This window comes from Dasypus novemcinctus, chromosome 8 (genome assembly GCF_030445035.2).
Source record: "Dasypus novemcinctus isolate mDasNov1 chromosome 8, mDasNov1.1.hap2, whole genome shotgun sequence".
In the NCBI taxonomy this organism is placed as follows: domain Eukaryota; kingdom Metazoa; phylum Chordata; class Mammalia; order Cingulata; family Dasypodidae; genus Dasypus; species Dasypus novemcinctus.
Window position 1 is genome coordinate 115,094,009 of NC_080680.1, and position 24,813 is coordinate 115,118,821.

At 47.2% G+C, this 24,813-nt stretch overlaps 1 protein-coding gene, 1 long non-coding RNA gene and 1 other non-coding gene across 4 annotated transcripts; all 3 read right to left on the bottom strand.

Annotated features, from left to right (window-relative positions):
* Nucleotides 1-11,198: 11,198 nt before the first annotated feature.
* Nucleotides 11,199-14,755, bottom strand: LOC139439524 (uncharacterized). Its single transcript, XR_011649503.1, has 2 exons — nucleotides 14,189-14,755; nucleotides 11,199-12,882 (listed from the first exon to the last, which is right to left on the bottom strand). It is a non-coding gene; the product is annotated as an uncharacterized lncRNA (long non-coding RNA).
* A 5-nt stretch (nucleotides 14,756-14,760) lies between these two features.
* Nucleotides 14,761-15,087, bottom strand: TAL2 (TAL bHLH transcription factor 2). The gene has a single exon (XM_071216539.1). It carries the CDS (start codon nucleotides 15,085-15,087, stop codon nucleotides 14,761-14,763), a length of 327 nt encoding a protein of 108 aa, XP_071072640.1.
* Nucleotides 15,088-16,283: 1,196 nt separating this feature from the next.
* LOC101424036 (uncharacterized) lies at nucleotides 16,284-23,045 on the bottom strand. 2 transcript variants are annotated; one of them, XR_011649502.1, is made up of 4 exons: nucleotides 22,992-23,035; nucleotides 17,752-17,825; nucleotides 17,172-17,350; nucleotides 16,284-16,443 (listed from the first exon to the last, which is right to left on the bottom strand). It is a non-coding gene; the product is annotated as an uncharacterized protein (transcript). The 2 variants fall into 2 exon arrangements; XR_011649501.1 differs by lacking the exon at nucleotides 17,752-17,825 and having other exon boundaries at nucleotides 22,992-23,045.
* Nucleotides 23,046-24,813: the final 1,768 nt, after the last annotated feature.

Genomic DNA, 24,813 nt, shown 5'->3' on the forward strand with positions numbered 1-24,813 from the left:
CTAAGTGAAAGAATTTCTAAATATCAAATAAATAAAAGACACCTTAAAAGTAATTGTTAAATATTTGTATACATCAAAAAATATAATAAACAAAAAGAAAAATATGCTGCAAAAACATTTATAACAAAGGATCAATACATTAAGAAATCACGGGAGGGTAGGGGGACGCAGATTTGGCTCAATGGATAGAGCATCTGCCTACCACATGGGAGGTCCAGGGTTCAAACCCAGGGCCTCCTGACCCATGTGATAAGCTGGCCCACGCGCAGTGCTGATGCGTGCAAGGAGTGCTATGCCACACAGGGGTGTCCCCTGTGGAGGGGAGCCCCATGCTCAAAGAAGAAACCCCATAAGGAGAGCTGCCCAGCATGAAAAAAGTGCAGCCTGCCCAGGAATGGCGCCGCACACATGGAGAGCTGACGCAGCAAGATGACACAACAAAAAGAGATACAGATTCCCAGTGCTGCTGACAAGAATACAAAGTGGACACAGAAGAACACACTGCAAATGGGCATAGAACACAGACAACTGAGGGGGGGCGGGGCGTGGCAGAGAAGGGGAAAGAAATTTTTTTTTAAGTCTAAAAAAAATATCATAGGAAAAGCAGATGTGGCTCAACTGATAGAGTGTCTGCCTACCATATGGGAAGGTCCAGGGTTCAATGCTCAGGGCCTCCTGACTTGTGTGGTAAGCTGGCCCACATGCAGTGCTGCCACGTGCAAAGAATGCCATGCCACGCAGGGGCACCCCCACGCAGAGTGCACCCTGCAAGGAGAGCTGCCCCACATGAAAAAAGCGCAGCCAGTCCAGGAGTGGCGCCGCACACACCGAGAGCTGATGTGGCAAGGTGACGCAACAAAAAAGAGACACAGTTTCCCAGTGCCACCGAGGGTACAAAATGACACAGAAGAACACACAGCAAGTGGACACAGAGAACAGACAATGGAGGGGCAGTGGGTAGGGGAGAGAAATAAATAAATCTTTAAAAAAAAAAAGAAATCATGGGGAAGTAGATATGGTTCAAGCAGCTGGACACCTGCCTACCACATGGGAGGTTCCAGTCGGTTCCCAGGGCCTCCTAACTAAGATGAGCAAGACAGCAAGCTGACACAACAGGCTGGCATGGCAAGCTGACACAACAAAGAGACACAACAAGCAGGAAGCAGAGCTGGCTGAAGTGATTGGGTGCCTCCCTCCCACATAGGAGGTCCCGGGTTTGGTTCCCAGTGCCTCCTAAAAAGAAGATGAGCACACGACGAATAGACACAGAGAGCAGATAGAACAGAGGGCAGACAGCGAGTGTAAACAATGAGGGAGGGGAACAAATATATAAAGTATATCTTTAAAAAAAGAAATCATTCAGATCATTAAGAGAAAATACTTGCACCTCAATAGAAATATGGGTCAAGAGCATGAACAGATACTTCCATGATTGATACGGGATGCCTTTCCTTCTCTCCTCCTTTCCCTCTCTATCATGATGTCATGGAAACTTGGGAGCAGTTGTTTACTTGGCTGTCTCTCCCATGAGTTAATAAGCTTCTTGTCGGTAGAGAGCATCCCTTGTTCAGTTTTGTATCCCCAGCACCTAGCGCTTTGCAGTACATAGCACGTGCTCAATAAATGTTCATTGAGTGACTGAATGAAAAAAATGAACATGAACAATGCCAGCATTTGCTTTAAAGAAATATCCTGCTAACGAAGTGTATATCAAGGAGCATATAATTTTTCACATCCTTTGGTTTAGTAGTCTTACTCCTGGAGGTTTATCCTAAGGAATAATTAAAGATAAGGAAAGGAAAGAGCCACTGCATAAGGACATTTCCTGGGCTCCTCAGTTGCCCCGTCTTTGTTTGCTAGGACTGCCATAAGTAAGGACCACAAACTGTCTCCAGGAATGTATCACCTCACAGCCCCAAATCGAGGAGTCACAGGACCAGGCTTTCTCAGAAGCATGGGGAGGGGGAGGAGGGGAGAATCCTTCCCTGTCCCTTCCAGCTTCCCATGTTTGCCTCAATTCTTGGTGTTCCTTGGCTTGTGACACATCTGTGCCTCCGTTTTCACTTGGCCGTCCTCCTGCTGTGTCCCTCCTCCTCTTCTTACAGGACACCTTCCTATCGCATTTAGGGCCCACCCAAATCCAGTATCGCCTCATCTTAACTTGAATATATCTGCAAAGACCTTATTTCCAGATAAGCTCCATTCACAGGTACGAGGGGTTAGGACTTCAGCGTGTCTTCTTTGGGAACACAGTTCCACCCACAGCACCCCAGAGCACCTCCTTCCTCAACCCTCTAAAAACTTCTTTCACTGCAAAAGAGATCCAGATCTGTTAGGGCTCATTATCCATCTAGTGCCATCTCTTAGCCCTCTTTGGGTTGGTCCTGTCCACAGAAATGGGATTCTTCCCGGGTTCCTTTTCCTTGGTTGTCCTAGAATTTGAGTTATCACCCCAAAAAACCAGAGGCCCAAGGCTGGACTCTCAAGCCACCAGGCCGTCAGGACGAAAGACCCGAGAGCCTGCTCACTCCCAGCCCTTCCAACTCGGTCTGTGTCTGCAGACGCTGCTGGCCCTCAGGAAGCAAGGTTCCGTGGGGTCTCACTTACTTCTCCTCTTGCCCAATGTCCAGGAAGTAGTGCAGTAAAAAGTTAAGTGGGGTTTCTCCAGTCACCCCAGAATCAGCAACGAGAGCCGGAAGCTAAGGAGAAAGAGCAATTAAATAACCCACATTTGAACTCATGTGCTAATGGGAGTTAAACGCCAGGATACGACCCACTGGGGCCAGATCCCAGGATTTAGTGAGAAGCAGCAAAACTGACACTGCAAGCCAATATCGTGGCCTTTGGAAGCAAATGACTGTGGGAAATAAAGAGTGGAAGGAGAGAGTCAGTGTCCTGAATTGTCAGCCTAGCAAAGAGTGAAGTGGCTCTCCCACATTCCCATCAAGCCTAGTGAGGGGAAGTTTCCAAAACAATTCCTAAAGAAGAAGGACAGAAGCCTGCTTTTCTTGATCTGCCTCTGAGCAGGGGTAAATCATGGAAGAGAAAGGAGAATTGGAGAGACAGGACAGGGAGAAGAGAGGGTCCAGCAAGAGCACGAAGGTTTCCCGCGGCTTCTATGGGAGGTAACGAGCTTGAGCCATCTGGTCAGCGCCTCAGCTAGGAGGGCCGCACCCTGGAGAGGAGGCCCGGGAAGAAGAGGCACCGAGGAGGGAGATGAGGGGCAGTGAGAGCCGTCCTCCCGCGCTCACACGCACCTCCGGAACCAGCTGGGAGGCCGCCACGGCGAGGACCGCCAGCGCTAGCCAGAGAAGCCCCTGCCGCCCAGAGCACACGGTCCTGTGTCCAGTGACGGGAAACCCTTAGCCCATTCCCTTGGCCTCTCCTCCCTCCTCAGCTCGAGGAGCTAAAGCCAGCAGGAGGCGAGGAGGGAGACGTGAAGGAACGGCTCCCACCCCACGAATGTGTGTACACACACACACTCATGCATACCCACGCATACACACTCACATGCACAGTCTCACACAGTCGTGTACACACACACTCATGCATACCCACGCATACACACTCACATGCACAAAGTCTCACACACTCGTGTACACACACACTCATGCATACCCACTCATACACACATGCACACTATCTCACACACCCATGTACACACACTCCTACACACTCACATGCACACAGTCTCACACTCGTGTACACACACACTCATGCATACCTACGCATACACACTCACATGCACACAGTCTCACACACTCGTGTACACACACACACTCATGCATACCCACTCATGCAGTCTCACACACTCATGTACACACACACTCACCAGTACAAACGCCTGGAACCGTCCGGTGGGAAGTTACTGAGACAGGCTTTTGAATTGGTCTGAACTGGTTTTTAGAATCCTACACTGGAAAGGCTGGGCTCTGCCTGGGAAAGGAACATTAGACAGAGCACGGTTGAAGGCAGTGATTGGGAAAACAAAACCATCTCGTAGGGGCCCCAGCCACGTCCAGGACGCAGGCACCACACCCGGCCTGCCTGCCAGGGCGGTCTGCTCACCTCCCCGGAGCTATTATCCTGAGCCCCAGGCTTTGCAACAGGAGGCTTTTTCTTCTCCCGAGGGGTTTTGTGACACGAGGCTTTTTTTCCTCCCCAGGGGTTTTGTGACTTAAGACTATTGTTGTATAAAGTACCTGGTTCATGAGTTTCATTAACCTGGCTCATTAGAGCAGAATTAAGAAGGCTCGTGTAAAGCGAGATCTGTGTGGCATCTCCCTGCTTCTACGTCATGTGGTGATTTTGAGTAATTCTGGTTCAAATTCTGACCCTACAGTGAGAACTTGGATAAATTAAAGAACCTTCTACACTTCAGTTTTTCCTTGTCTATGAAATGGGAATAATAATACTAAGTGCCTTAGAGCAGGAGTTCTTAACAAGGGGTCCATGAGCTTGACTTGAATTTCAAATAAACATTATTCTTGTGGGGATGTGTTGGTATGGGTGTGATATACTTATTAAATAATACACAATATAATGTGGACTTAGGAAGGGGTCTGTGATTTTCATCTGACTGGCAAAGGGGTCCATGGAACAAAAAAGGTTAAGAACCCCTTCCGAAGGATTGTGGGAAGATGGTGATGGACTAACAGGCAGGGCTGCATGCTCTCACTAAAACAATGGAGAAAGAGCCAAAAGCTGCCCAAGGGACCTGCTTTGGGGGTCAGCAGACCAGGACAGTGCTACACAACTTCCAGGAGGGGGATGGACAGAGAGATGAAGAAACCAAAAAGACAAATGTGAGTTACCAAACCCCAATGGCCACCAGGAAGGGCTCCCCTACCCCACCTCCAAGATATTGAGTTGGGGTAAAACCCCTGGCTCACTGTAGCAACCTGAGAGGGGAATAGACACCTTCCTCCCTGTCAGCTCTTTGAAGGGAAAAGGGAGGAGAGGTCATGGTGCTTTTCTTCAGTGAATTCGGCCAGCAGAGCCCACTTTGAATCTCCAAATTGGATATTCAACACAGGAACACAGGAAAGCCAAGACTGAAATGGCTCCGTGTAAAGGTGCACTGACCAGCACCATCTATTGGCCTGTCTGTAAATTGCATGGACAAAAACTGCACTCTCTTTATATCAACCCCTGGGAGAAAATTTGTGCCCCACTTGTGAGTACCTGGCCTGATTTTCAAAACTTAAGCTGGGTAATTTTTTTTTTAATCTTTAAAAACAAAAATTTCTCTCCCCTTCCCCCCACCCAAGTTGTCTGTTCTCTGTGTCCATTTGCCGCCCGTTCTTCCCTGTCCACTTCTGTTGTTGTCAGTGGCACGGGAATCTGTGTCTCTTTTTGTTGCGTCATCTTGCTGCATCAGTTCTCCGTGTGTGCGGTGCCACTCCTGGGCAGGCTGAACTTTCTTTCACGCTGGGTGGCTCTCTTTACCAGGTGCAATCCTTGTACGCGAGGCTCCTGTACACGGGGGACACCCCTGTGGCAGGGCACTCCTTGCACGCATCAGTACTGCGTATGGGCCAGCTCCACAAGGGCCAAGGAGGCCCGGGGTTTGAATCACGGACATCCCGTGGTAGACAGATGCCCTATCCATTGGGCCAAGTCCACTTCCCTAAGCTGGGTAATTTTAAAGATTGAGAATAAGTTGAACCAAATATCAAAGAAGAGCTGTGGGGGAAAAAAGCAATAGTCAAGAGAGAGAAAATAGCCATCAGATTAATTTTACCAACATATTCAGATGCCTAGACATCAGCAAAACATTACAAGCCATACTAGGAAACAGGAAGAGATGGCCCAGCCAAAAGAACAAAACAAAAATCCTAAAGAGATACAGGATTTAATACAATTAATGAGCAATAATTACATAATTCTCCTAAATCACTTCAAAGAACTTAAAGAAAATATGACTGAAGAAATAAAGGACAATAATAAGACAGAGAGAGCTTTCTTTGAAAGTCTTCAAAGAAAAGTAACAGACCTTATAGGAATAAAAGACACAATGGACGAGATTAAAAATACATTAGAGGGAAGCAGACTTGGACCAATGGATAGAGTGTCTGCCTACTACATGGGAGATCCCCAGTTCAAACCCCGGGCCTCCTTGACCCGTGTGGAGCTGGCCCATGCGCAGTGCTGATGCGTGCAAGGAGTGCCGTGCCACACAGGGGTGTCCCCCGTGTAGGGGAGCTCCACGCACAAGGAGTGCCCCCAGTAAGGAGAGCCGCCCAGCATGAAAGAAAGTGCAGCCTGCCCAAGAATGGCACTGCACACACAGAGAGCTGACACAACAAGATGATGCAACAAAAAGAAACACATATTCCCAGTGCTGCTGATAAGGATAGAAGCGGTCACAAAAGAACACACAGTGAATGGACACAGAGAACAGACAACTGGGGGAGCGGGGGGAAGGGGAGAGAAATTTTAAAAAGTACCTTAGAGGCACATAGGAGCAGATTTTAATTGCTTGAAGACAGAACATCTGAACTGGAAAAGACAGGTGAAGAGAAAGAGAAGAGAATGGAAAAAAATGGAACAGAGTCTCAGGGAATTGAATGACAATGTGAAACACATAACCATCACATTATTGGTGTCCCAGAAGGAGAAGAGAATAGAAAATGGGCAGAAAGAATATTTGAGGAAACAAAGACTAAGAACTTCCCAACCCTTATGCAGGACATAAATATCAATATCCCAAGAAGGACTACATACCCCAAACAGAATAAATCTGAATAGACATATCCTGAGACTCCTACTATTCAGAATGACAAATATCAGAGATAAAGAGAGGATTCTGAAAGCAGCAAGAGAAAAGCAAAGCATCACATGCAAGGGAAACTCAATAAGATTAAGTGCCGACCTCTCATCAGAAACCATGGAGGAGAGAAGAAAGTGGTACGATGTATTTAAGGCACTGAAAGAGAAAAGCTGCCAGCCAAAAATACGGTATCCAGCAAAGCTGTCCTTCAAAAATGAGGATGAGTTCAAAGTCTTCACAGACAGACAAAAACTGATAGAATGTTACCAAAAGACCAGATCTGAAAGAGATACGAAAGGGGGTGCTACAGCCTATAAGGAAAAAACAAGGGCTAGAGATTCTGAGAAGAGTTTAGAAATGAAGATTATTAGGAAGGGTAAACTAAAGGATAAGATGACAGACAATAGAACAATATGACAATTGAGAGCCAAAGGACAAAATGGATGAAGGAATTTGAAGTTTTCAATGAACCTTTCACATCTATGAACCCTGAAATATGGAGAGATGTTTCTTGGGCAAGAACACTCCAGGAGCAGCAGAAAGTGGCACAGAGGATTAAATAGAATGAATCATCAGTAGACGTACACATTTCTCACCAAAGTCAATTCCTGGCTGACTTTGAAAGGGATGAGATTGTGCTATTTGTGCAGCTATTACTGAGAAACAGAAGACAGTTTCAGCAAATAAAGCAATGGTTACTGTGTCTGCTTCTGGGACTGCAGAGACTATAACTGAGAGAGAAGATGGTGCTCCAACACCAGATGGCTCTGTTTTTATCAAAGCCTGATAAAGGAAAATGCATAGCATGAATTATTTGAATCTGGTTTTTTTTCATTATCATTTAAAATTTTAGACATAAGGATACTTATTCTGGAGAAACAGGGCAAAACTCCTGTTTGTTAAGATAAGTTTTTCAGATGAAGCATGTAAATCTAAATGGTAGCATTATTGTACAGTGTTTGGACTATGCTTTGATAAGTTATGATTTATACTTAAGATTAGAATTCTGAGCAAAATGTTTTTGATGTATAAATTTAATCCAAATATATGGATGGATACATTTTGAAATCACAACTTGAAAAGTAAATTCTTGAATAGTAAGTAACTTGGTCAGTGTTATTAAAATTTAACTCATTGACTTTTGTTTTTTGATAAGGGATATAAGTGATTGCTTTCTCTTCTAGAAATATACTGCTGTTCTATTCATTCTGTTTTCCTTGTTTTTGTGGAGTAAGTTTGTAACAAGGCTTAAATGTTTTTAATATTCATTTTGGTTCAAAGTTGTGGTTTTGTTATATGTGGAATCTTTGAAAGTTCAGGCAAAAATGCATGCAAATGTGAACATTCTGAAGTCTCAATTCTGATATATGCTTAAATGTTTGGCTTTAATTAACTTATAACAATGGTAGTTGCCTCCTTCAGTATTTGTTAGATATATGAAGTACTGAAAAGTGTCACAATGATGATTTTAATTTTTAGGTTATTATTGTAGGTAGGTTAGTCATTTCCACAAGTAAGTCAGTTTTTAAATGTGCATTTTATTCTTTTTTTAAATTTATTTCTCCCCACCCCCTCATTGTTTTGCACTTGCTTTGTCTGTTCATCTTCTTTGTTTCTTTAGGAGGCACCAGGAACTGAACCCAATACCTCCAATGTGGGAGGGAGGAGACTAATCACTTGAGCCACCTCCACTTCCTGTTTTGTTGTGTGTCTCATTATGTTTTTCCTCCCCACATCTCTTGTTGCGTCATCTTGTTGTGCCTGCCGGTCGCATCAGCTCACTGTCTTCTTTAGGAGACACCAGGAACCAAACCAGGGACCTCCCATGTGGTATCACTTGAGGCACATCTACTTCCCCATGCATTTTTTAAATGAATGGCTTTTACAGACACATCATAATAAATTATACTGCTACCTTTAAAAAAAATTAGGGGATGATATGGGAGAGGGAGGGGGTAACTGTGAAACCCTCATACTTTTGATGTAACTTTTCTAATCTAAAACCTCTTTAAAAATAAATTTACATTAAAAAAAAAAAAAAAAAAAAAAAGAACCCCTGCCCTAGAGGACTTTTATGAAGATTAGGTGAGCTGGGAAAAAAAAAAATAAGGTGAGTTGATATACTTGAAACTCTGGCTCAGCGCCGGGCATATAACACTGAAGAGTTTTTACCATTTTATGTTTCTATTAAATAATGGCTATCCATGTACATAATTCTTTGACCATAATTCTGACTATTTCTTTATGATAGATTCCTAGAAGAACATTATTTTGTCCAAAATGTATGAACATATTGAACACAGTCTATTTTTCTAAAGTTACCCAGAATCGGCAATTCAACAGCTTGCTTCATTAGACCTCCAAGGGAATTCTTGGGCTCTGGAAATTAAATTTTATGGCGACTATTATTTGGTAGATTACCTAGCTAAGGCTAATATAAAAAGCTAGAGCTCTTTCAAATCTCTCTGTGATGGGCCATTAGCAATCAGGAGAAAATAAAATGGTTTCTGTGTTTACAGCGAGCCCCAACACACACTGAAGTGAAAATCTGGCTCAGAGGACCTTTCTCCCGGCTTCCTATAATCCTTGAACAACATTCGTTCCTAGCATTCCTTTCCTAACACCTGCCGCTCCAAATCCCTCACTTTGCATGACCATTGGACTTTCAGATTCCCTCCTTAACTTTGACCTTTTTATTTAAGGATGTGACTTTTAGCTAACCTTTGACTTGTGGGTCAGCAGTTAAGCTGTTCATTCTGCCAGACCCCTTTCATCCTTTGCCTTTTTTAAGGAACAGAGCCAGTTGTGCATAATTTACACTTATTTTGACCATCTTCGTCCATTCTTAGATGATGAAACCTTATAAGGCAACTGGTGCAAGGAGTATCATTGAATGGAAACGAGAAACAAGCGTTTACAAAGAGTTTAGACTTTGCATTTCTGAGGAAACTTCAGCCTGTTCAAATTTCATTTCAGTGTCAACATTTAAGGGAAGCCACAGGAGAGTCCTTTCTCATCTCAAAAATGGGGGTCACCTTTAGGGCTATCATATGGATTAAACGTTAGAAACTGTTCATTTCTTCCAGGAGCCTTCAGCTTGTTGTCGAGGTGAGGGCAGAATAGACACAGATGTCTGTATCACGGAGCAGAGCAAGCAATGGCTATAGGGAACAGCAGAGGGTTCTGAGGAAGGGGAGCTGAGATCCAGTAGCGGACATCTGGGAGGGCTTCACGTAAGAGAGGGTGTCAAAGATGAGTCAAGCTTCGTGGAAGGAGAGGTTTTCAGGTGAGTCATGAGAGAGTTTAGCAAGTGGAATTGGGCACAGGTGGAGGGGTGAATAGAACAAGTGAGAATGGGGACATTTATCCAAGCAATGGAATCACAGAGGTAAAACTGAGCAGAGCACGTTTGGGGACATCAAGTGGAGTAGTTTCATTAGAATGTGCAATCCACGCAGGGGCTTGTGGAAGGAAGGGGGCAGGGCACTTTGGAGCCAGGCTGCGGGGGGCCTGCTTCCCTGGGTTGGGTATTTGTCCCAGTCTGGTAGATGAGACACTGAAGGTTTCGTGGCAGGCCTGAGATCCTACCACAGCTCTGATTAGGACAACTGGGGAGCAGTATGAAGGGTGGAGTGAGGTGGGGGAGAGAGACCAGAGAGGGGTGCCGGGTTTTCTCTAGACTAAAGATGACAAGGGGGTCAAAGGCAGGGTGGTGGCAGATGAAAAGAAGGGGTGGCCACTCAGCTAATATGAAGTTGAAGAAGGTCAACCACCACACCAGGGAGCCAAGAGTGCCTACAACTGAAAGCAGGACTGCATCCAGCATCCATGTGGAATCTAAGCCCCCTCTTGATATAGATGTGGAGTGGACACAACCATTCCAAGGTCCACAGGATGGAGGAATAGAGTATGGATTAGAGTGGACTTACTGATATTCTATTCATGAACTATTATGATTAGTAATCAAAGAAAATGTGGCATTGATGTGGAGAAAGTGGCCATGGTGGCTGCTGGGGGTAGGGAGTGGGAGGAAGAGATGAGATGTGGGGGTATTTTCGGGACTTGGAGTTGTCCTGGGTGGTGCTGCAGGGACAGTTACTTGACATTGTATGTCCTCCCATGGCCCACTAGGTGGAATGTGGGAGAGTGTGGGCTATGATGTGGACCATTGACCATGAGGTGCAGCGGTGCTCAGAGAAGTATTCACCAAATGCAATGAATGTCTCATGATGATGGAGGAGATTGTTGTTATGAGGGGAGGAGTGGGGTGAGGGGGGTGGGGGGTATATGGGGCCTTATATTTTTTGAATGTAATATTAAAAAAATAAAGACCAAAAGAAAAAAGAAAAGAAAAGAAAAGAAAAGAAAAGAAGGGGTGGATGTGCTTGGTAAATTTGTGAACTTTTTTTTAAAAAAGGAAGAAGCCTTTCTTTCCTTAAATAATTTATTTGCAATAAATTAACAGTTATATAGCAGATTATAATCAATGGTTTAAAACTCACAAAACACATCCATAAATAAAGTCTTTGGTTGATACATCTAATCACATTCTACAAAGCACCATAATTCTATTTCAATAACAATATTGTGTGGGGAAGATTACCAAACATTATAGAAAAGAGAGAAGCATGATAGTAAGGCGCTTGTCCATTTTCAATCCCAAAATATTCAGTGGCTGAACAAGACTGTAGAAAGACTAGACACGGAGCCAGGAGCCCTTACCCTGGATGTAAGGGTTTCTATTAACTGTCCATGGGACTTTGGGAAGGCCACCTTAAAACCCTGTGAACCTGTTTACTCCTCTGTAAAATGAGGGAAAAGAACTATCAACATCAAAAGTATCTTTAAGTTCTGATACTCTGTCAATCAATGCACCTGTTTATACATGATCCCAGAAGTTCCCAGTGGTGTCCACAGCAGATTAAGTGCTTCCCTTTTTTCAAGCAAAGGAATAGCATATATTATATATAAACTGCTTAAACTTTTCTGTTGGGCTTTAAAGAATCCATAAGGCGATAACAATCCAGTGAACTATAATGAGTTTAAACATGAATTCTTCTTCTTTTTTTCTTTTTCTTTAGGACATACCAGGGACTGAACCCAGGACCTCATACAAGGGAAGCAGCTCCTCCACCACTGAGTATCAGCCACTCCTTGAACATGAATTCCTACTGCGCAATCTCCAAATAAAAGTTGCCAAGGACGACTCGAGGACTGGCTTTTTTTTTTCAAGATTATTTATTTTTTCCCCCTTCCCCTCCTCCCGCCCTGCTGTTTTTTGCTGTCTGTGTTGTCTTCTCTTCTCATTTTCTCTCCTCTAGGATTCACCAGGATTGGATCCTTGTGCTCCCTGATGGGGAGAGAGGTTCCCTGTCAGTTGCATCCCCTCAGTTCCTGGTTTCTGCTGTGCTTCACCTTGACTTTCCCCTTGTCTTTTTTTTTTTTTTTTAAGATTTATTTATTTATTTAATTCCCCCCCCTCCCCTGGTTGTCTGTTCTTGGTGTCTATTTGCTGCGTCTTGTTTCTTTGTCCGCTTCTGTTGTCGTCAGCGGCACAGGAAGTGTGGGCGGCGCCATTCCTGGGCAGGCTGCTCTTTCTTTTCACGCTGGGCGGCTTTCCTCACGGGCGCACTCCTTGCGTGTGGGGCTCCCCCATGCGGGGGACACCCTTGCGTGGCACGGCACTCCTTGCGCGCATCAGCGCTGCGCATGGGCCAGCTCCACACGGGTCAAGGAGGCCCGGGGTTTGAACCGCGGACCTCCCATGTGGTAGACGGACGCCCTAACCACTGGGCCAAAGTCCGTTTCCCTCCCCTTGTCTTTTGATGCGTCATCATCTTGCTGTGTGACTCACTTGCACGGAGCACTGGCTCACCACGCGGGCACTTGCGCGGGCACTGGCTCGCTGCACGGGCACACTTTCTCTTCTTTTTCACCAGGAGGTCCGAGGGATCGAACCCAAGTTCTTCCATATGATAGGCGGAAGTCCTATCACTTGAGCTACATCCACTTCCTGGGACTGGCTTTTGAATGAGTTTCCAGTCTCATGGACACCTTGTCAAGGTTTTGCTCCACGTTTGCCTACAAGTCCTCTTGACTGTCACTTTAACCTAGGTTAATATATAAAAAGACAAGCTTGCAAAAGAAATAATTTGAAAAATGTGTTACATAAAGTAATAGTCTATAGGATTCCCTGAAAGGTTTTTAAAATTATCCCCCTCATAGGGTTACATGATAACTCACTCTTCTCAAGCCTGTCCAGGAGCACTCTGTCACATTTCATGGAACAGCCTTTGTTGTACACACCCTTTTACAGGAAAGTGCAGTAAAGTCCTATATTCAAGCAGAGATCCTCTTTGCCTTCCTTGGCAACGCATTAAAATAGATCTAAAATGAAGTGTTATTTTGATTCCATGTCAGATGAATGAATAAGTAATATTTCTTAATAAACTGTCTAACGCTTTGAAATGTAAAATCACCTGATAGCTTTGGGACAGACTTGAGTCCATGTAAGAAATGCACACGTGGGGAGAAATCCCCTGGTCTGTGGGCCTATGTGATTCCTGGTCTGTGGAGAAAGTTTACCAAGTGCACTAAAATAACAGACCTTGAAGGCAAATGTCCTACTCCTGGGAAACACTTGTGCTACAAGTGAGAATGCTGTAGAGAATATGACACAATGACCTTGCTCTTTGCGGGGAATACCATTGGAAGGAAGCTTCATCCAGCTTTCTTCTCATCACCAAACCAAGGAGGTGCTTTTCAACCTTTCATAAATAAAAATACCTCATTCTCGAGTGGCAACAGATTTAAATTCCAATTTTATATACACTAAAAAGCCCTAATCTCAAATCCATTGGTTTCCTACCTGCAATTCAGAAGGTTTTAAAACCAATGTGCTGGGGAAATAAAATGTCCCCGAGAAAATCAAATGAAATTATTGGTATTCTGGGTTCAGCTATAGGATTCATGTTTGAATTCAAGCATCTTCAGGGCATGTGGTAGAGAATTCTGCAGACCTACCTATGATGCTTCATCGATTTGTTGGGTACAATTCCTCCTAGCACAAAGCTGAACTAATGCTTCCACAGGGAAGACATTAATGCATTTCTATTGCCTACACTAAATGTTTTGTTTCAGCTAAGCTCCCTCTTTGTCAAATGAGTTGGTAAATGATAACATTTGGATTTTCATAATTATATTTGAATCTTCAATCAGCAGGAACTCAGGCCAAGTTACAAATTTTAATCCTGGCATGTGAAATGAAGAGATTAACCAACCCATTTTAACTAACTGTTTTTCAAAAAAGAACCCTGAAGTCTAATTCATAAATTATCCTCTCCTTTTCTCTGACAGATACCCACTGTTCGGCTTTAGAGGTAACTGTAAGTATAAATGTCACAATACAAGTAGCACCTCATGTTTCCACGGAGTTTAAAGGCTGCAGGGCTCTTCTTCCACGCATCATCGATCTGCTGGGTCCTCACGCCTCAGGAGATTTCCCCACAAGTCTCCCAGGTTGGTTTCCTCAGGGATTCTGTCTGCATTCATCAACCTTAAATTTTATTTTGTTCATCCTTGATCAACTGTGCCTCGTTCTACAAAAAACACACTTTTAAAAAAATGTTCTGAGAGAAGCATTTTCTATTCGTTCGTCTGAGCTCCACTATGGAAAAAAATCCTGAAGGCCTATAGAGTAAAACAATGATTTTCAAACCTTTTTTACCCATTGCCCCCAGACACCTGATGCTGACCCCAGACATATAAGGCAGACAGAGGCAGGCTGCCCTGCGGGAGGCTGGGGAAGGCAGACTGGATTCCGCTCGGCCTCCTCTGGGCTCCCTGCGGCTGTCCCTGAGCCACCGCTTATCAAGTGTCAGTTCAGGCCTCACAGATAATTCATGCGATTGACTCTGGAACAAGAGAAAGGCTGCCGGCAGCCGGTGCCTTCTGATCCAGGGCTGCCCGGCTGGGGACACGCAGCCCCACTAGGAGGCGTGGTAGCCTGGGCAGGGCGAGGGGGCGGCGCCGCCGTCGGGCAGGCTCCTGCCCTCAGGGCCCGGCAGGTGGGGTGCCTGGGGGAGGAGCTCCAGAAGGTTTCCTGACGCGCCCCCTCCCGTCTGCTGCAGGCCCTGCTCCCCCAAGACCTTGACCAAGAAGTTGATGTACTTCATGGCCAGGCGGAGCGTTTCGTTTTTGCTCAGCTTCTTGTCCGGAGGGTGCGTGGGGATGAGCTTCCTCAGCCTGGCGAAGGCACTGTTGACATTCTGCTGCCTCCACCGCTCCCTGGTGTTGGTGAAGATCTTCCGGGTCATGTCTGGGTCTCTGGGACGAGAAAGAGAAAGGGCGCCAAGGCCCAACACCGTGAGGGCGACCCCGGGGACCGCGCGTCCTGCCAAGAACCTGCGAGGGCAGCTCTTCTCCACCCAGATCGTAGGGAATTCATTTCCTGCTTTTCAAATTTTTGAACCTTCCTCTTGATAAGAGAAGGGACTGTGGCAAAAATAAAAGGCTTTTCAGCCTTTTTCTCCCTGGCTGTGTTGAAGCCTCCATTTACAAGTTTGCTTTATCCTAATACCACCGTCACTCTTACAACCAATTCTTCCTAATTGTTCAAAATCAGATACTGTATAGGACTGAGTCCATATGAGAAAATATACATCTATGTAGCCGGCAGGGAGTTAGCTGAATATGAGTCAACTGTGGTTAAGGATTATTAAGAGCAAGGAGCTGTGAGCCTGGGTTTCATCCGTAACGTAGTATTTGGAACGAAGATGATAGAACAGCTCTCCCCTTAGCTGCCGGACCTCGCCTGCGGGACTGGGCCCCACTGTGTGAGAGGTAAAATATCCAGACAGGTCCCCACGTAGAGGAGAGGAACAGGATGATAAGGGATCTGGAAACCATGTTATATTAAGAAGAAAACTGGGGCTATTTCGTCTGACGAAGCACAAAAGACAAGGAGCAGGCGGGGGTAACAATGTGGCGTGAACGCTGTAGAAGATACTCGAGCCTCTGCGAGGCTGGCGTGGGTGGCAGTCCCAACCCTAGAAAAGGTGGTTATCTCCCTACATTGCCAAATCTTATCTGGCACTTGGAGGTATGGGCCGCTTTTTCAAGTGGCTGGGATTAACGTGCATTAGTGTGAAGCTTTGCGATCCAGTGGCAAGCTTCCCTCCCTGGCTCTCCTGTCTAATTATACACTGTCCTTAAAGAGCAACTTAAATTCTCCTTCCCCATGAAGTCTTCCAGGCCACCCCAGAGCACCCCTGAGCCCTCCCCTCACTGTCCTCCTCTGGTGGTAGACCAAGGCTGTAGGAGAATGAAATAAGTTAGTAGTGGTCAAAATATCAATGTTACTTAATTATTTTATGTAATATATAAAACTTAATATAGTTAATTTTATTATGAATAAAATTGTAAATTTTTTTTCACAGTGCCTGACACACAGTAATTGCTATAAAAGTATCTGCTAAATAGATATCAAAATAATAAATACGCTTACAAATTAAAAATGACTGGTAGGGTATTGGAGCATCCTGGGAGGGAGAGATCTTGTTTCTTCTCTAACCAAGCCTGCGAGAATCCCTTGGCGCTTGGTGCGTCTGGTTTTCAGTTTAACCCTTCGTGTGCGCCCGTTGTGTGCCAGGCTGTGTCCAGAACAACTTTTGCTGACGAGAGGTATACATCAAGTCAGGGTTAATATGATCTGGCAACGGTGATGGAACTTTTCCCTAACCTCGGCCTCCCTTTTCTTTTTGTCTGGGTTTTTATGAGGAGGGGAGTTTGTGGCTAAACATTCTGCGTATCTGAAATAAGTTATATAAAATGTCACATAAAGTGCCAGGAACTTATTAGGTGCCCCCACCCCTGTTGCTTATGTTAACATCCCACATTGCAGGATGGAGGAGGAAGTTATGGAAGTGGCTTCAAGATGGAAAAGGGTAGGGCTGCTTATTTGAAATGAACTTAAATAACTTGAGGCCCCAGTGAATTGTGAGGAAGCCAATCTTTTCCTGATTTAAAACTCTTGGAGGGAAGCAGATTTGGTTCAATGGATAGAGTGTCCACCTTCCACATGGGAGGTCCAGGGTTCAAACCCAGGGCCTGCTGACCCGCATGGTGAGCTGGCCCATGCGCAGTGCTGATGCACAGCAGCCCAGAGTGAAAGAAAGTGCAGCCTGGCCAGGAGTGGCGCTGCACACACGGAGAGCTGACGCAGCCAGATGATGCAACAAAAAGAGACACAGATTCCCAGTGCCACTGACAAGAATACAAGTGGACACAGAAGAACACACACAGCAAATGGACACAGAGAGCAGACAACAGGGGCAGGGGGAAGGGGAGAGAAATAAATAAAAAATAAATCTTAAAAAAAAAAAATTCTTGAAACCCTTACCTCTCAACATTTCCTCCCTTCCGGTGGTTTTCAACTTTGGCCACTCATTGCAATCACCCCACCTGCACTCCAGAACAGTTGAATTCAAATCTCTGGGCGTCAGTACTGTATAAAAGTCCCAGGTGTTTCTCCAGAAAGCAGAACCTGCGTTGGAGCTGGGTGGTTTGGGGGAGCAATGCCTGTGAGAGATAAAAGGGGAAGAAAGTCACAGTGGGTGGGGGTGCCTTTGGACTGCAAAGCCTGCCTGGCCCTTGTGAAAGAAAGCAGGAAGGAAGCAGGGCTGCTCAGGACCAGCCACCCCTGCAAAGGAGACGGGTAGCCCGACAGGGAGCTCTGGAGCAAGAAGTGCCCGTTAGAGGAGACCCCGTGGGGCAGAGATGGCCAGATCCCGGTACCCCGCGTGTCCCGTCACTGGCTGGGGGCTGCCTCGCGAAGGCGCTGCAGCTGAAGGCGGAAGGAAGCGCAGCCCTGGAAGGGAGCAGCCAGGTCTTTCTCGAAGGGAGAGCCGAGCGGCTCACCGCCTTGGCTGCCCATGCCCAGTGAGCTCAGCGTGCAGCCAAAGTTGAGACCCACCACTCACTCTCCAAGCTGGGAAACTCTCATCCTTAGCAAGGCCATTTCAGTAAAGAAGCAGGCTCTTCACACGCCGGGTACCTGCCATCACGGGGGAAGGAATGGCAATCGTCAAAATAGGGGGAAACCACCCTCTCTCAGGAGGCCTGTGTTCTAGCTGCAGCTTTGCAACCCTCAGTTCCCAGCCTCAGGTTCCTGGCTATAAAATGGGGGTAGCCAGGCCATTCTCTCCCGCAGGGCTGTAGAAGTACCAGACGAGAAAGCATGCCGCGAACTCTAAAGTAAGGGAAATAGACGCAGACAGAGCCGCTCTTCTGGGCCAGCTCTGCTCCTGTGTATTAACCCATGCTACGGGCATATAGACGGTGCTGGGGAGTGATAGCTGTGGACCTTGTCCCTGCCCTCCAGGAGGAACCGAACGATGATCCCAGGAGACTGGAGTAAGCCACTCTGTCCTTTACCACCAAGCCTGGATCTACAGGCATCTTCACGGCCTTCAGCCATCAGAGGAGGCTCCCATAGGAATCAAGAGCACAGGCTCTGCAGCCAAACCCTGGTTTGGCTCTACTCCTCCTGGCTGTGTGACCTTGAGCCACCTACTTAACCTCTCTGTGCTTCAAATGGCCTGGTCAGTAAAGAGAGAGGGAGTGGATGTGACTCAAGCAGTTGAGTGCCTGCTTCCCACCTGGAAGGTCCCAGGTTCGTTTCCCGGTGTCTGCTAAGAAACAAACAATAAGCAAACAAATGAAAAAACCAACAACTCAGGGGAGCTGATGTGGCTCAGTAGTTGAGCGCCAGCTTCCCACATATGAGGTCCGGGGTTCAATCCTCAGTCCTGGTACCTAAAAAAAAAAAAAAAGGCTCCAGATATTTCTTCTTCACTCTGCTCTTGTAAGGATACATGAAATGAAGTGTGTCTAGGGCCTTAGCACAGTGCCTGGCACACAGTAAGTGCACAATACATGTTAAATGATTACAACTATTGTCTACAAATCAAACAGAAAAGTGTTTGTTGTAATTTATAACTATTCTTCCTAATTAAGAAGCTACAGTGCAGTAGGAAAAAAACAACAACAACCTGGGTTTTATTTATGTTTGTTTCCGTCTCTAGCACCTGAGTGCAAATGAAAAGCAAAACGTCTGGGAGGATTCAGGCCAAACTCTCAACTCAGTGGGTTGGGGACCACAGTGAGTTGAGGGAAGATTATAAAGGGGAACTTCCAGGTTTTATTCTATTATTCCAGCATACTTTGGTCCTCTTTTAATTTTTTATAATAAGAGAGTATTCACATATTATTTGCTTAATTAAAAGAAAAAAATTAAGAAAGTATATATATAGGCTTGAAAGCAAAACGCCCGCCTCTTAAGCTCACCTCTCCATTTCCCTGCTATAGGATTCTGCGAAAACCAGTGCAGCTGGTAAACCCGGGGGCTCTTTTCTGAGCCCCAGAGATTAGACCACGAGCTGGGTTCGAGCCGCTCTGCAAACACCCGGCCCCCAGGCGCCCCTCCCAAACGCGAGGGCTCCCTTTCTGCACCGACGGGAGGCGCCAGCCTTCCCCAGCCCCGCGCGCCCGGGGCCTGTCGCGCTCCCCGCTCCTGCCTGCTTCTCCGCGGACCCCCCAGCACCAGCGGGCGGCGTGGGGCGACGTTCACCGGCGGGCTCCAGCCCCAGGCACCAACGCGTAAACCCCCGCCCCTCCGTCTCTCCTATCTTGGGACATCCGCGGAGACACTCGCAGTTCGACCCATCACCCTGCTGGCAAAACTCGCACCCCGCGCTTTGGCATCGGCCCTGAGCCAAGGTCCCCCGACCACGCGCCCTAACGCTGGCGGCCGGGAGCCCGGAGGAAGGCGCGCGGCCTGGGGGAGTCAGGAGAGGGAAGCGCAGGGTGGAGGAACGGCTCCCGAGCAGGCTTTGGTGGCGCGAGGGGTCCAGGCACACCACGGATCCCTTCAGAAGGGACGGTGGGCAGCAGGTGACGCCCGCGGCGTCTCTCTGCTCTGAAATGACACGATCCCCTGCTCACTACCTTTTATCTGCCCTAAGTCATGTCTCTATAACGGGGGCCTTGGCCTCTGCAATGGCATGATGAGTGTGGTGAGTCTAGCATCCAGCTGTACCCAAAATATGCACGCGGGGGCTAAATCAAAGGGACTCTAAGATAAAAAGAAAACGATCAAGTTGGTGTTTCCTCACCAACTCTCGGCAGCAAGTCCTGGGGGAGGAAAGCTGCTCTCAGGCTTCTCTTGTCAGGAGAGCGGTTAGCGCACTCACTAAATCCTCTCCAGTCCTGTGGGGGTCTGTCCCATGCTGGGAGGAAAAAAGATTAGGCAGGACAGCTAACTGAAACAAAATGTGGTGTTCTCCCCGAAGAGGGCTCCATCCGATTGCATAGAAGCAAACAGAAGAGAAGACAGGCTTTGCACCGTCGCCTTCTATCCTAGGAGGTGCTGAATAAATAATTCCTTGTTGATTTATCCTCAAGTGTATTGCTCTCCTTCTCCACAGGGGGAAGTAGAAATCAGTGATTGAACAAGCTGGAGAAGTTCAAAGTAGAGGTCACTGGGAAATCACTCAAGTACTTAATAAATCAAGGGACAATTGCAGTGAGTGTTTTACCAGTTGCTGATTGCTGCTAATCTTGATTTCAGAGCCATTTAAGGACTAAAAAAGTACACTGGAGGCCATATAATCAGAGCACATTCAGTAGATGTCAAAACAGGGGTGAAGCATTTTGTCCTCGGTGGTGCAGGGGAGCCGCAGCTGAGCCTGCGTCCTGAATCTGGGTGTTTAGTCACCTCTGTTACCAACGACGACTCGGCTGGGTGGGGATTCGTAGCCTCTTCTTGTACTGCGGACCTTTTGGGGACGGATGTCTTCTCCCAGGACTGATGTTAAATGCATAAAGTGAAAAGCCTTGAGCTCCCCACTCAGAATAACAAAATGGACATAATAAAATCCATAGACCCATAAAGTGGCCAGTTACATATAATGGTTATTAAAATAATGTAAAATGTAAGAGTAATACATACACTTCCTTCTAACACATTAACTAGCTGTATTACCTAACCTCTAAGTAGGCATGTAGAAATATGTTTTTCAAAAGATCTACAACACTTGTAACATGATCTGAAAATAAGATTTCTGATGGTGACAAAGTCACAGGTACTCCTCATACTACTGAACTTTTTGCCCATATTTATGAAGGAAATGCTAAATCCAGGTCAAAGGTTAGTGGAAATGAGGACCATTTTTCCCCATTCAGATTCAGGGGGACAATTTTTTTCCCCTATTCAAATACAAACCCCTGGGCGGGTGGGGAGCATGGACCAGGTGAAGCCCACCTGGGCTGCAGGAATGCCAGGATGAATACAGATGTGCACAGGTGTCTCCATTTATATTGCCACCACGAAAGGCACATGCTTTCAGAGAAAAGAAGGAAATACACCCGGGGAGAAGGTGACCAATGCCCCCAGCAGCACCTGGACACAAAGCTCCCGCGAACCGGGAAACCTGCAGCAAGGGCTCCCTGCCAGCCTGCCCGGAGCCGCTCACCCCGAGCTCTAGGACCCACGAGACTTTTCTTCACTTTCCTGGCCTTTGGTCCCATGTACTTGTTCCTTCTTTCATTTGCCCGTGAAAGTAGTGAGGACGCCTCCAGCAAGAGAAGAAGGGAGGTTTATATAGAGTTGGGATGGGAAGAAGGTGCCTAACTTTCAGGCACAGCTCGGCTTTTTAAATTATTACAAGAGTAACACAGGCTCATTAAGAAAAAGCATATCAAGGAGTACACAAGTGCACAAAGTCAAAGGTCCCCACCCAGCAGCTACCAGTTATCCCACCTCCCAGGCTGCTGAAAGTGTCTTTTCCTCTTTGTGTATCTCTGTCTGTCTGTCTACCATCTATCATCTCCCTCTTCTATCTACCTCTCCATCATTATCAACATACATTCATACACAGCCTTTTAAAAATCACTATGCAACTGTCTTTTCTCACTTTGATGACTCTGCGAGTCCACAAGTCACGTAAGGACACACACGTTGCACACTCCTTCAGATGGGCCCCTACGCGGGCACCCACCCGACACCCGGGACGCCCACCTGCTGGTTCCAAGAGGCCCCATGTGGGTGCCTCCAGCCCAGAGCGCCTGGAACTCGCCACCCATCCTGCCCCCTGCACCCTTGCGGCCACCTTCCCCAGGTCCCCTTATTCTTTTTTTTCTCTATTATTATTTTTTTATGTTACATTAAAAAAATATGAGGCCCCCAAATATCCTCCACCCCCTAATTCCACTCCTCCCACATCAAAACCTCTTTCATCATCATGGGACATTCAATGCATTTGGTGACTACATTTTGGAGCACTGCTGCACCACTTGGATAGTGGTTTGCATTGTAGTTTACACTCTCCCCCAGCCCACCCTGTGGGCCATGGCAGGACATACAATGTCCAGCATCTGTCCCTGCAGCACCAGCCAGGACAACTCCAAGTCCTGAAGATGCCCCACATCATATCTCTTCTTCCCTCTCCCTCAGCAGCCACAATGGCCAGTTTCTCCACATCAATGCTACAATTTCTTCCATTACTAGTCACAATAGTTCCCCAGCAGAACACCATTAAGTCCACTCTAATCCATACTCTATTCCACCAGCCTGTAGACTCTGGGATGGTTGGTGTAACCTTTGCTTCACACTGCCAAGCGTCCCTCTCTTGGGTTCTTAACTTTTTGGGTTCCACAGACCCCTCTGCTAGCCAGGTGAAAACCACGGACCCCTACTAAGTCCACACCTCCCTGCGTATTATTAAATAACTAGATGACACCCGCACCAACACGCGCCCACCGAGAGTAAGGTGTTTTGGAATTTCAATTCAAGCCCACCGACCCCCTGCTAAGCACCCCTGGTCCCGCTAAGTGTTCAGGCGCCTGGCAAAGCATCTGGCGGCTGAAGTGTCGTGTCTGGGAGTCGCTCACGGAGATGCACGCGCGCCCCGAACTCCGGCACCACGGGGGGCCACCCCGCCACCCGCGCTGGGCGCCTGCCTGGTGCCGGGGAGCTGCGCGCGGGCGCCGTCCTCGCGGAAAGCCCCGCGTCGTCCCACCGAGGCGTCGTGGGGGCGGCCACCAAGTCGTCCACCCTCCTGCCCTCCCGGGCGAGTGCGGCTCGAATTCAGGAGGCTACGTGGGGGAGCCCCGGGCCCACGAGCCGGGTCCCCGCGGCGCCCACGACCCCGGGTCGACGCACCTCGTCGCCGGAGCCGGAGCCCGCGCCGCCGCCGCCGCCGCCGCCCGTGTGCGCCCTCGCCTGGCCGCGCCCCGCTTTATAGGACACCACCCTTTGTCCCGCGGAGGCCCGGGGACCCCGCCCGCCTGGGAGCGCCGCCGGCCCCTCCCCGCGCTCCCCGCCTCCTGCGACCAGCCCGGGGCGGGAGGGGTCCCTGCCACCCACCCGGGTGCCATTTAGCAGCTCCTTTCCGCCAGGTACACAAACCGCAGAAGGTCCGTGCCCACTCGTGACTTCACCAGAGGTTAGATACTTAAGAACCCAGCGCGTCCCCGATGTAGTTTCACCAAGAAGAGGAGAGGGGGGCTGACAGGCAGATCCCAGGACCAAATACCCCAGGCCCACTGAATCTGGAATTCGGGGGCCAGGGTCTGAAATCTGCGTGTTTATTTTTACAAGTACCCCGGGGGGTTAAGATGCCCCATGCATGGCTGCGCTGGACAGATTCCGGGATTTTTTTCACCTGTCTTCACAGTCCCAGCACAACACATGGTTACCTTTCACAGAGGAGCCTCCCAAGTGCTCTTCCTTCTCTGTCCTTGGCCCCTTCAATCTATTCTCCAAAAATTACGCAGAATGATCCTATGAAAACCCAAGTTAGATTCCAGTCATGGCTGCTCATTACCACTCAGTGTTTCCCCATTTTGATCAAAGTTAAGCCATGTCCTATGTGTCCCAAGCTTCCCTTGCCCTCTGTGATGGTCTCAGCTCCTGGGGCTTTGGCCACTTTGTAATGCATCAGGGCACGTCCTGCCTCAGGACCTTTGCACCAGCTCTTTCATCTACCAGGAACACTCTTTCCCCAAGTTATCCACATGACTCCCTCCCTTACCTTCCTTTAATCATTCAACCAATTGTTTCTGAGTTCTTCCTACAGCCTAGATCCTGTGCTAGGTGCTCTGACACTACTGTGAATGAGACAGACACAAATCCCTGCCCTCAAGGAGCTGACTGTGCTACAGGTCTTTATTCAAATGTCACCTTCTCAGTGAAGCTTCCCTGACTATCTTATCTAAAATTGCCCTCCCACCCAAAGACTTTCCATTGTCTTTCTCTGCTTTGCTCATCTCCTTAGCACTCACCCCCATTAATACTATTTTACTTATCCCATTTGTCTCCCTGCCCCCATGCTTCCCACAACCAGTAGGTTTTATTAAATGTTAGCTGATTAATGAATGAATAAGTAACTTGCTGAGACCCCAGCACAGAATGTGACATGAAAAATTCAGAAATGCATTACAGCTTACTGGATAAGAACAAAGGGCTCTAGAGTTGCATTACCTGGGTTGAAATCCCTGGTCTAGTCCCTTTTGTGATACTAGGCAAATTATTTACCTTCTCTGACTCCCAGTTTCCTCATCTGTAAAGTGGGGACAATAAGATTGTGAGAAAAGGCAGGCAAAGCACTTAGCATTGTACTTAGCACATAGTCAGTATATTGTAAGTTCTATTGTGTTTGATTGTATTATTGTTTCCAACTATTGGCTTCCTTCACTCAGAATTATGTAGCCCTACTCTTTGCCTTGTGGCCTTCAGTGCCCGCCTGTAGGTGGAGGGAGTGTACTTTCCTGCCCCCTTGGCAGGCCTGGCCATGTGATGGGATAGAAGCATGTCCCCTATAAAGACATGTTCAAGTCCTATCCCCTGGTCCTGTGGGAGTGAACCCATTTGTAAGTAGGCTCTTTGAAGGTACTATTATTAGTTTAGGCCCGGACTCACTTGTGAATAGGATCTTGGGAGATACTATTCAGATGAGGCTAAATTGAATCAGGGTGGGCCTTAG

Coding starts and splice junctions, on each gene's coding strand:
- TAL2 (XM_071216539.1), bottom strand. CDS start 15,087: ATGACCCGGAAGATCTTCACCAACACCAGGGAGCGGTGGAGGCAGCAG.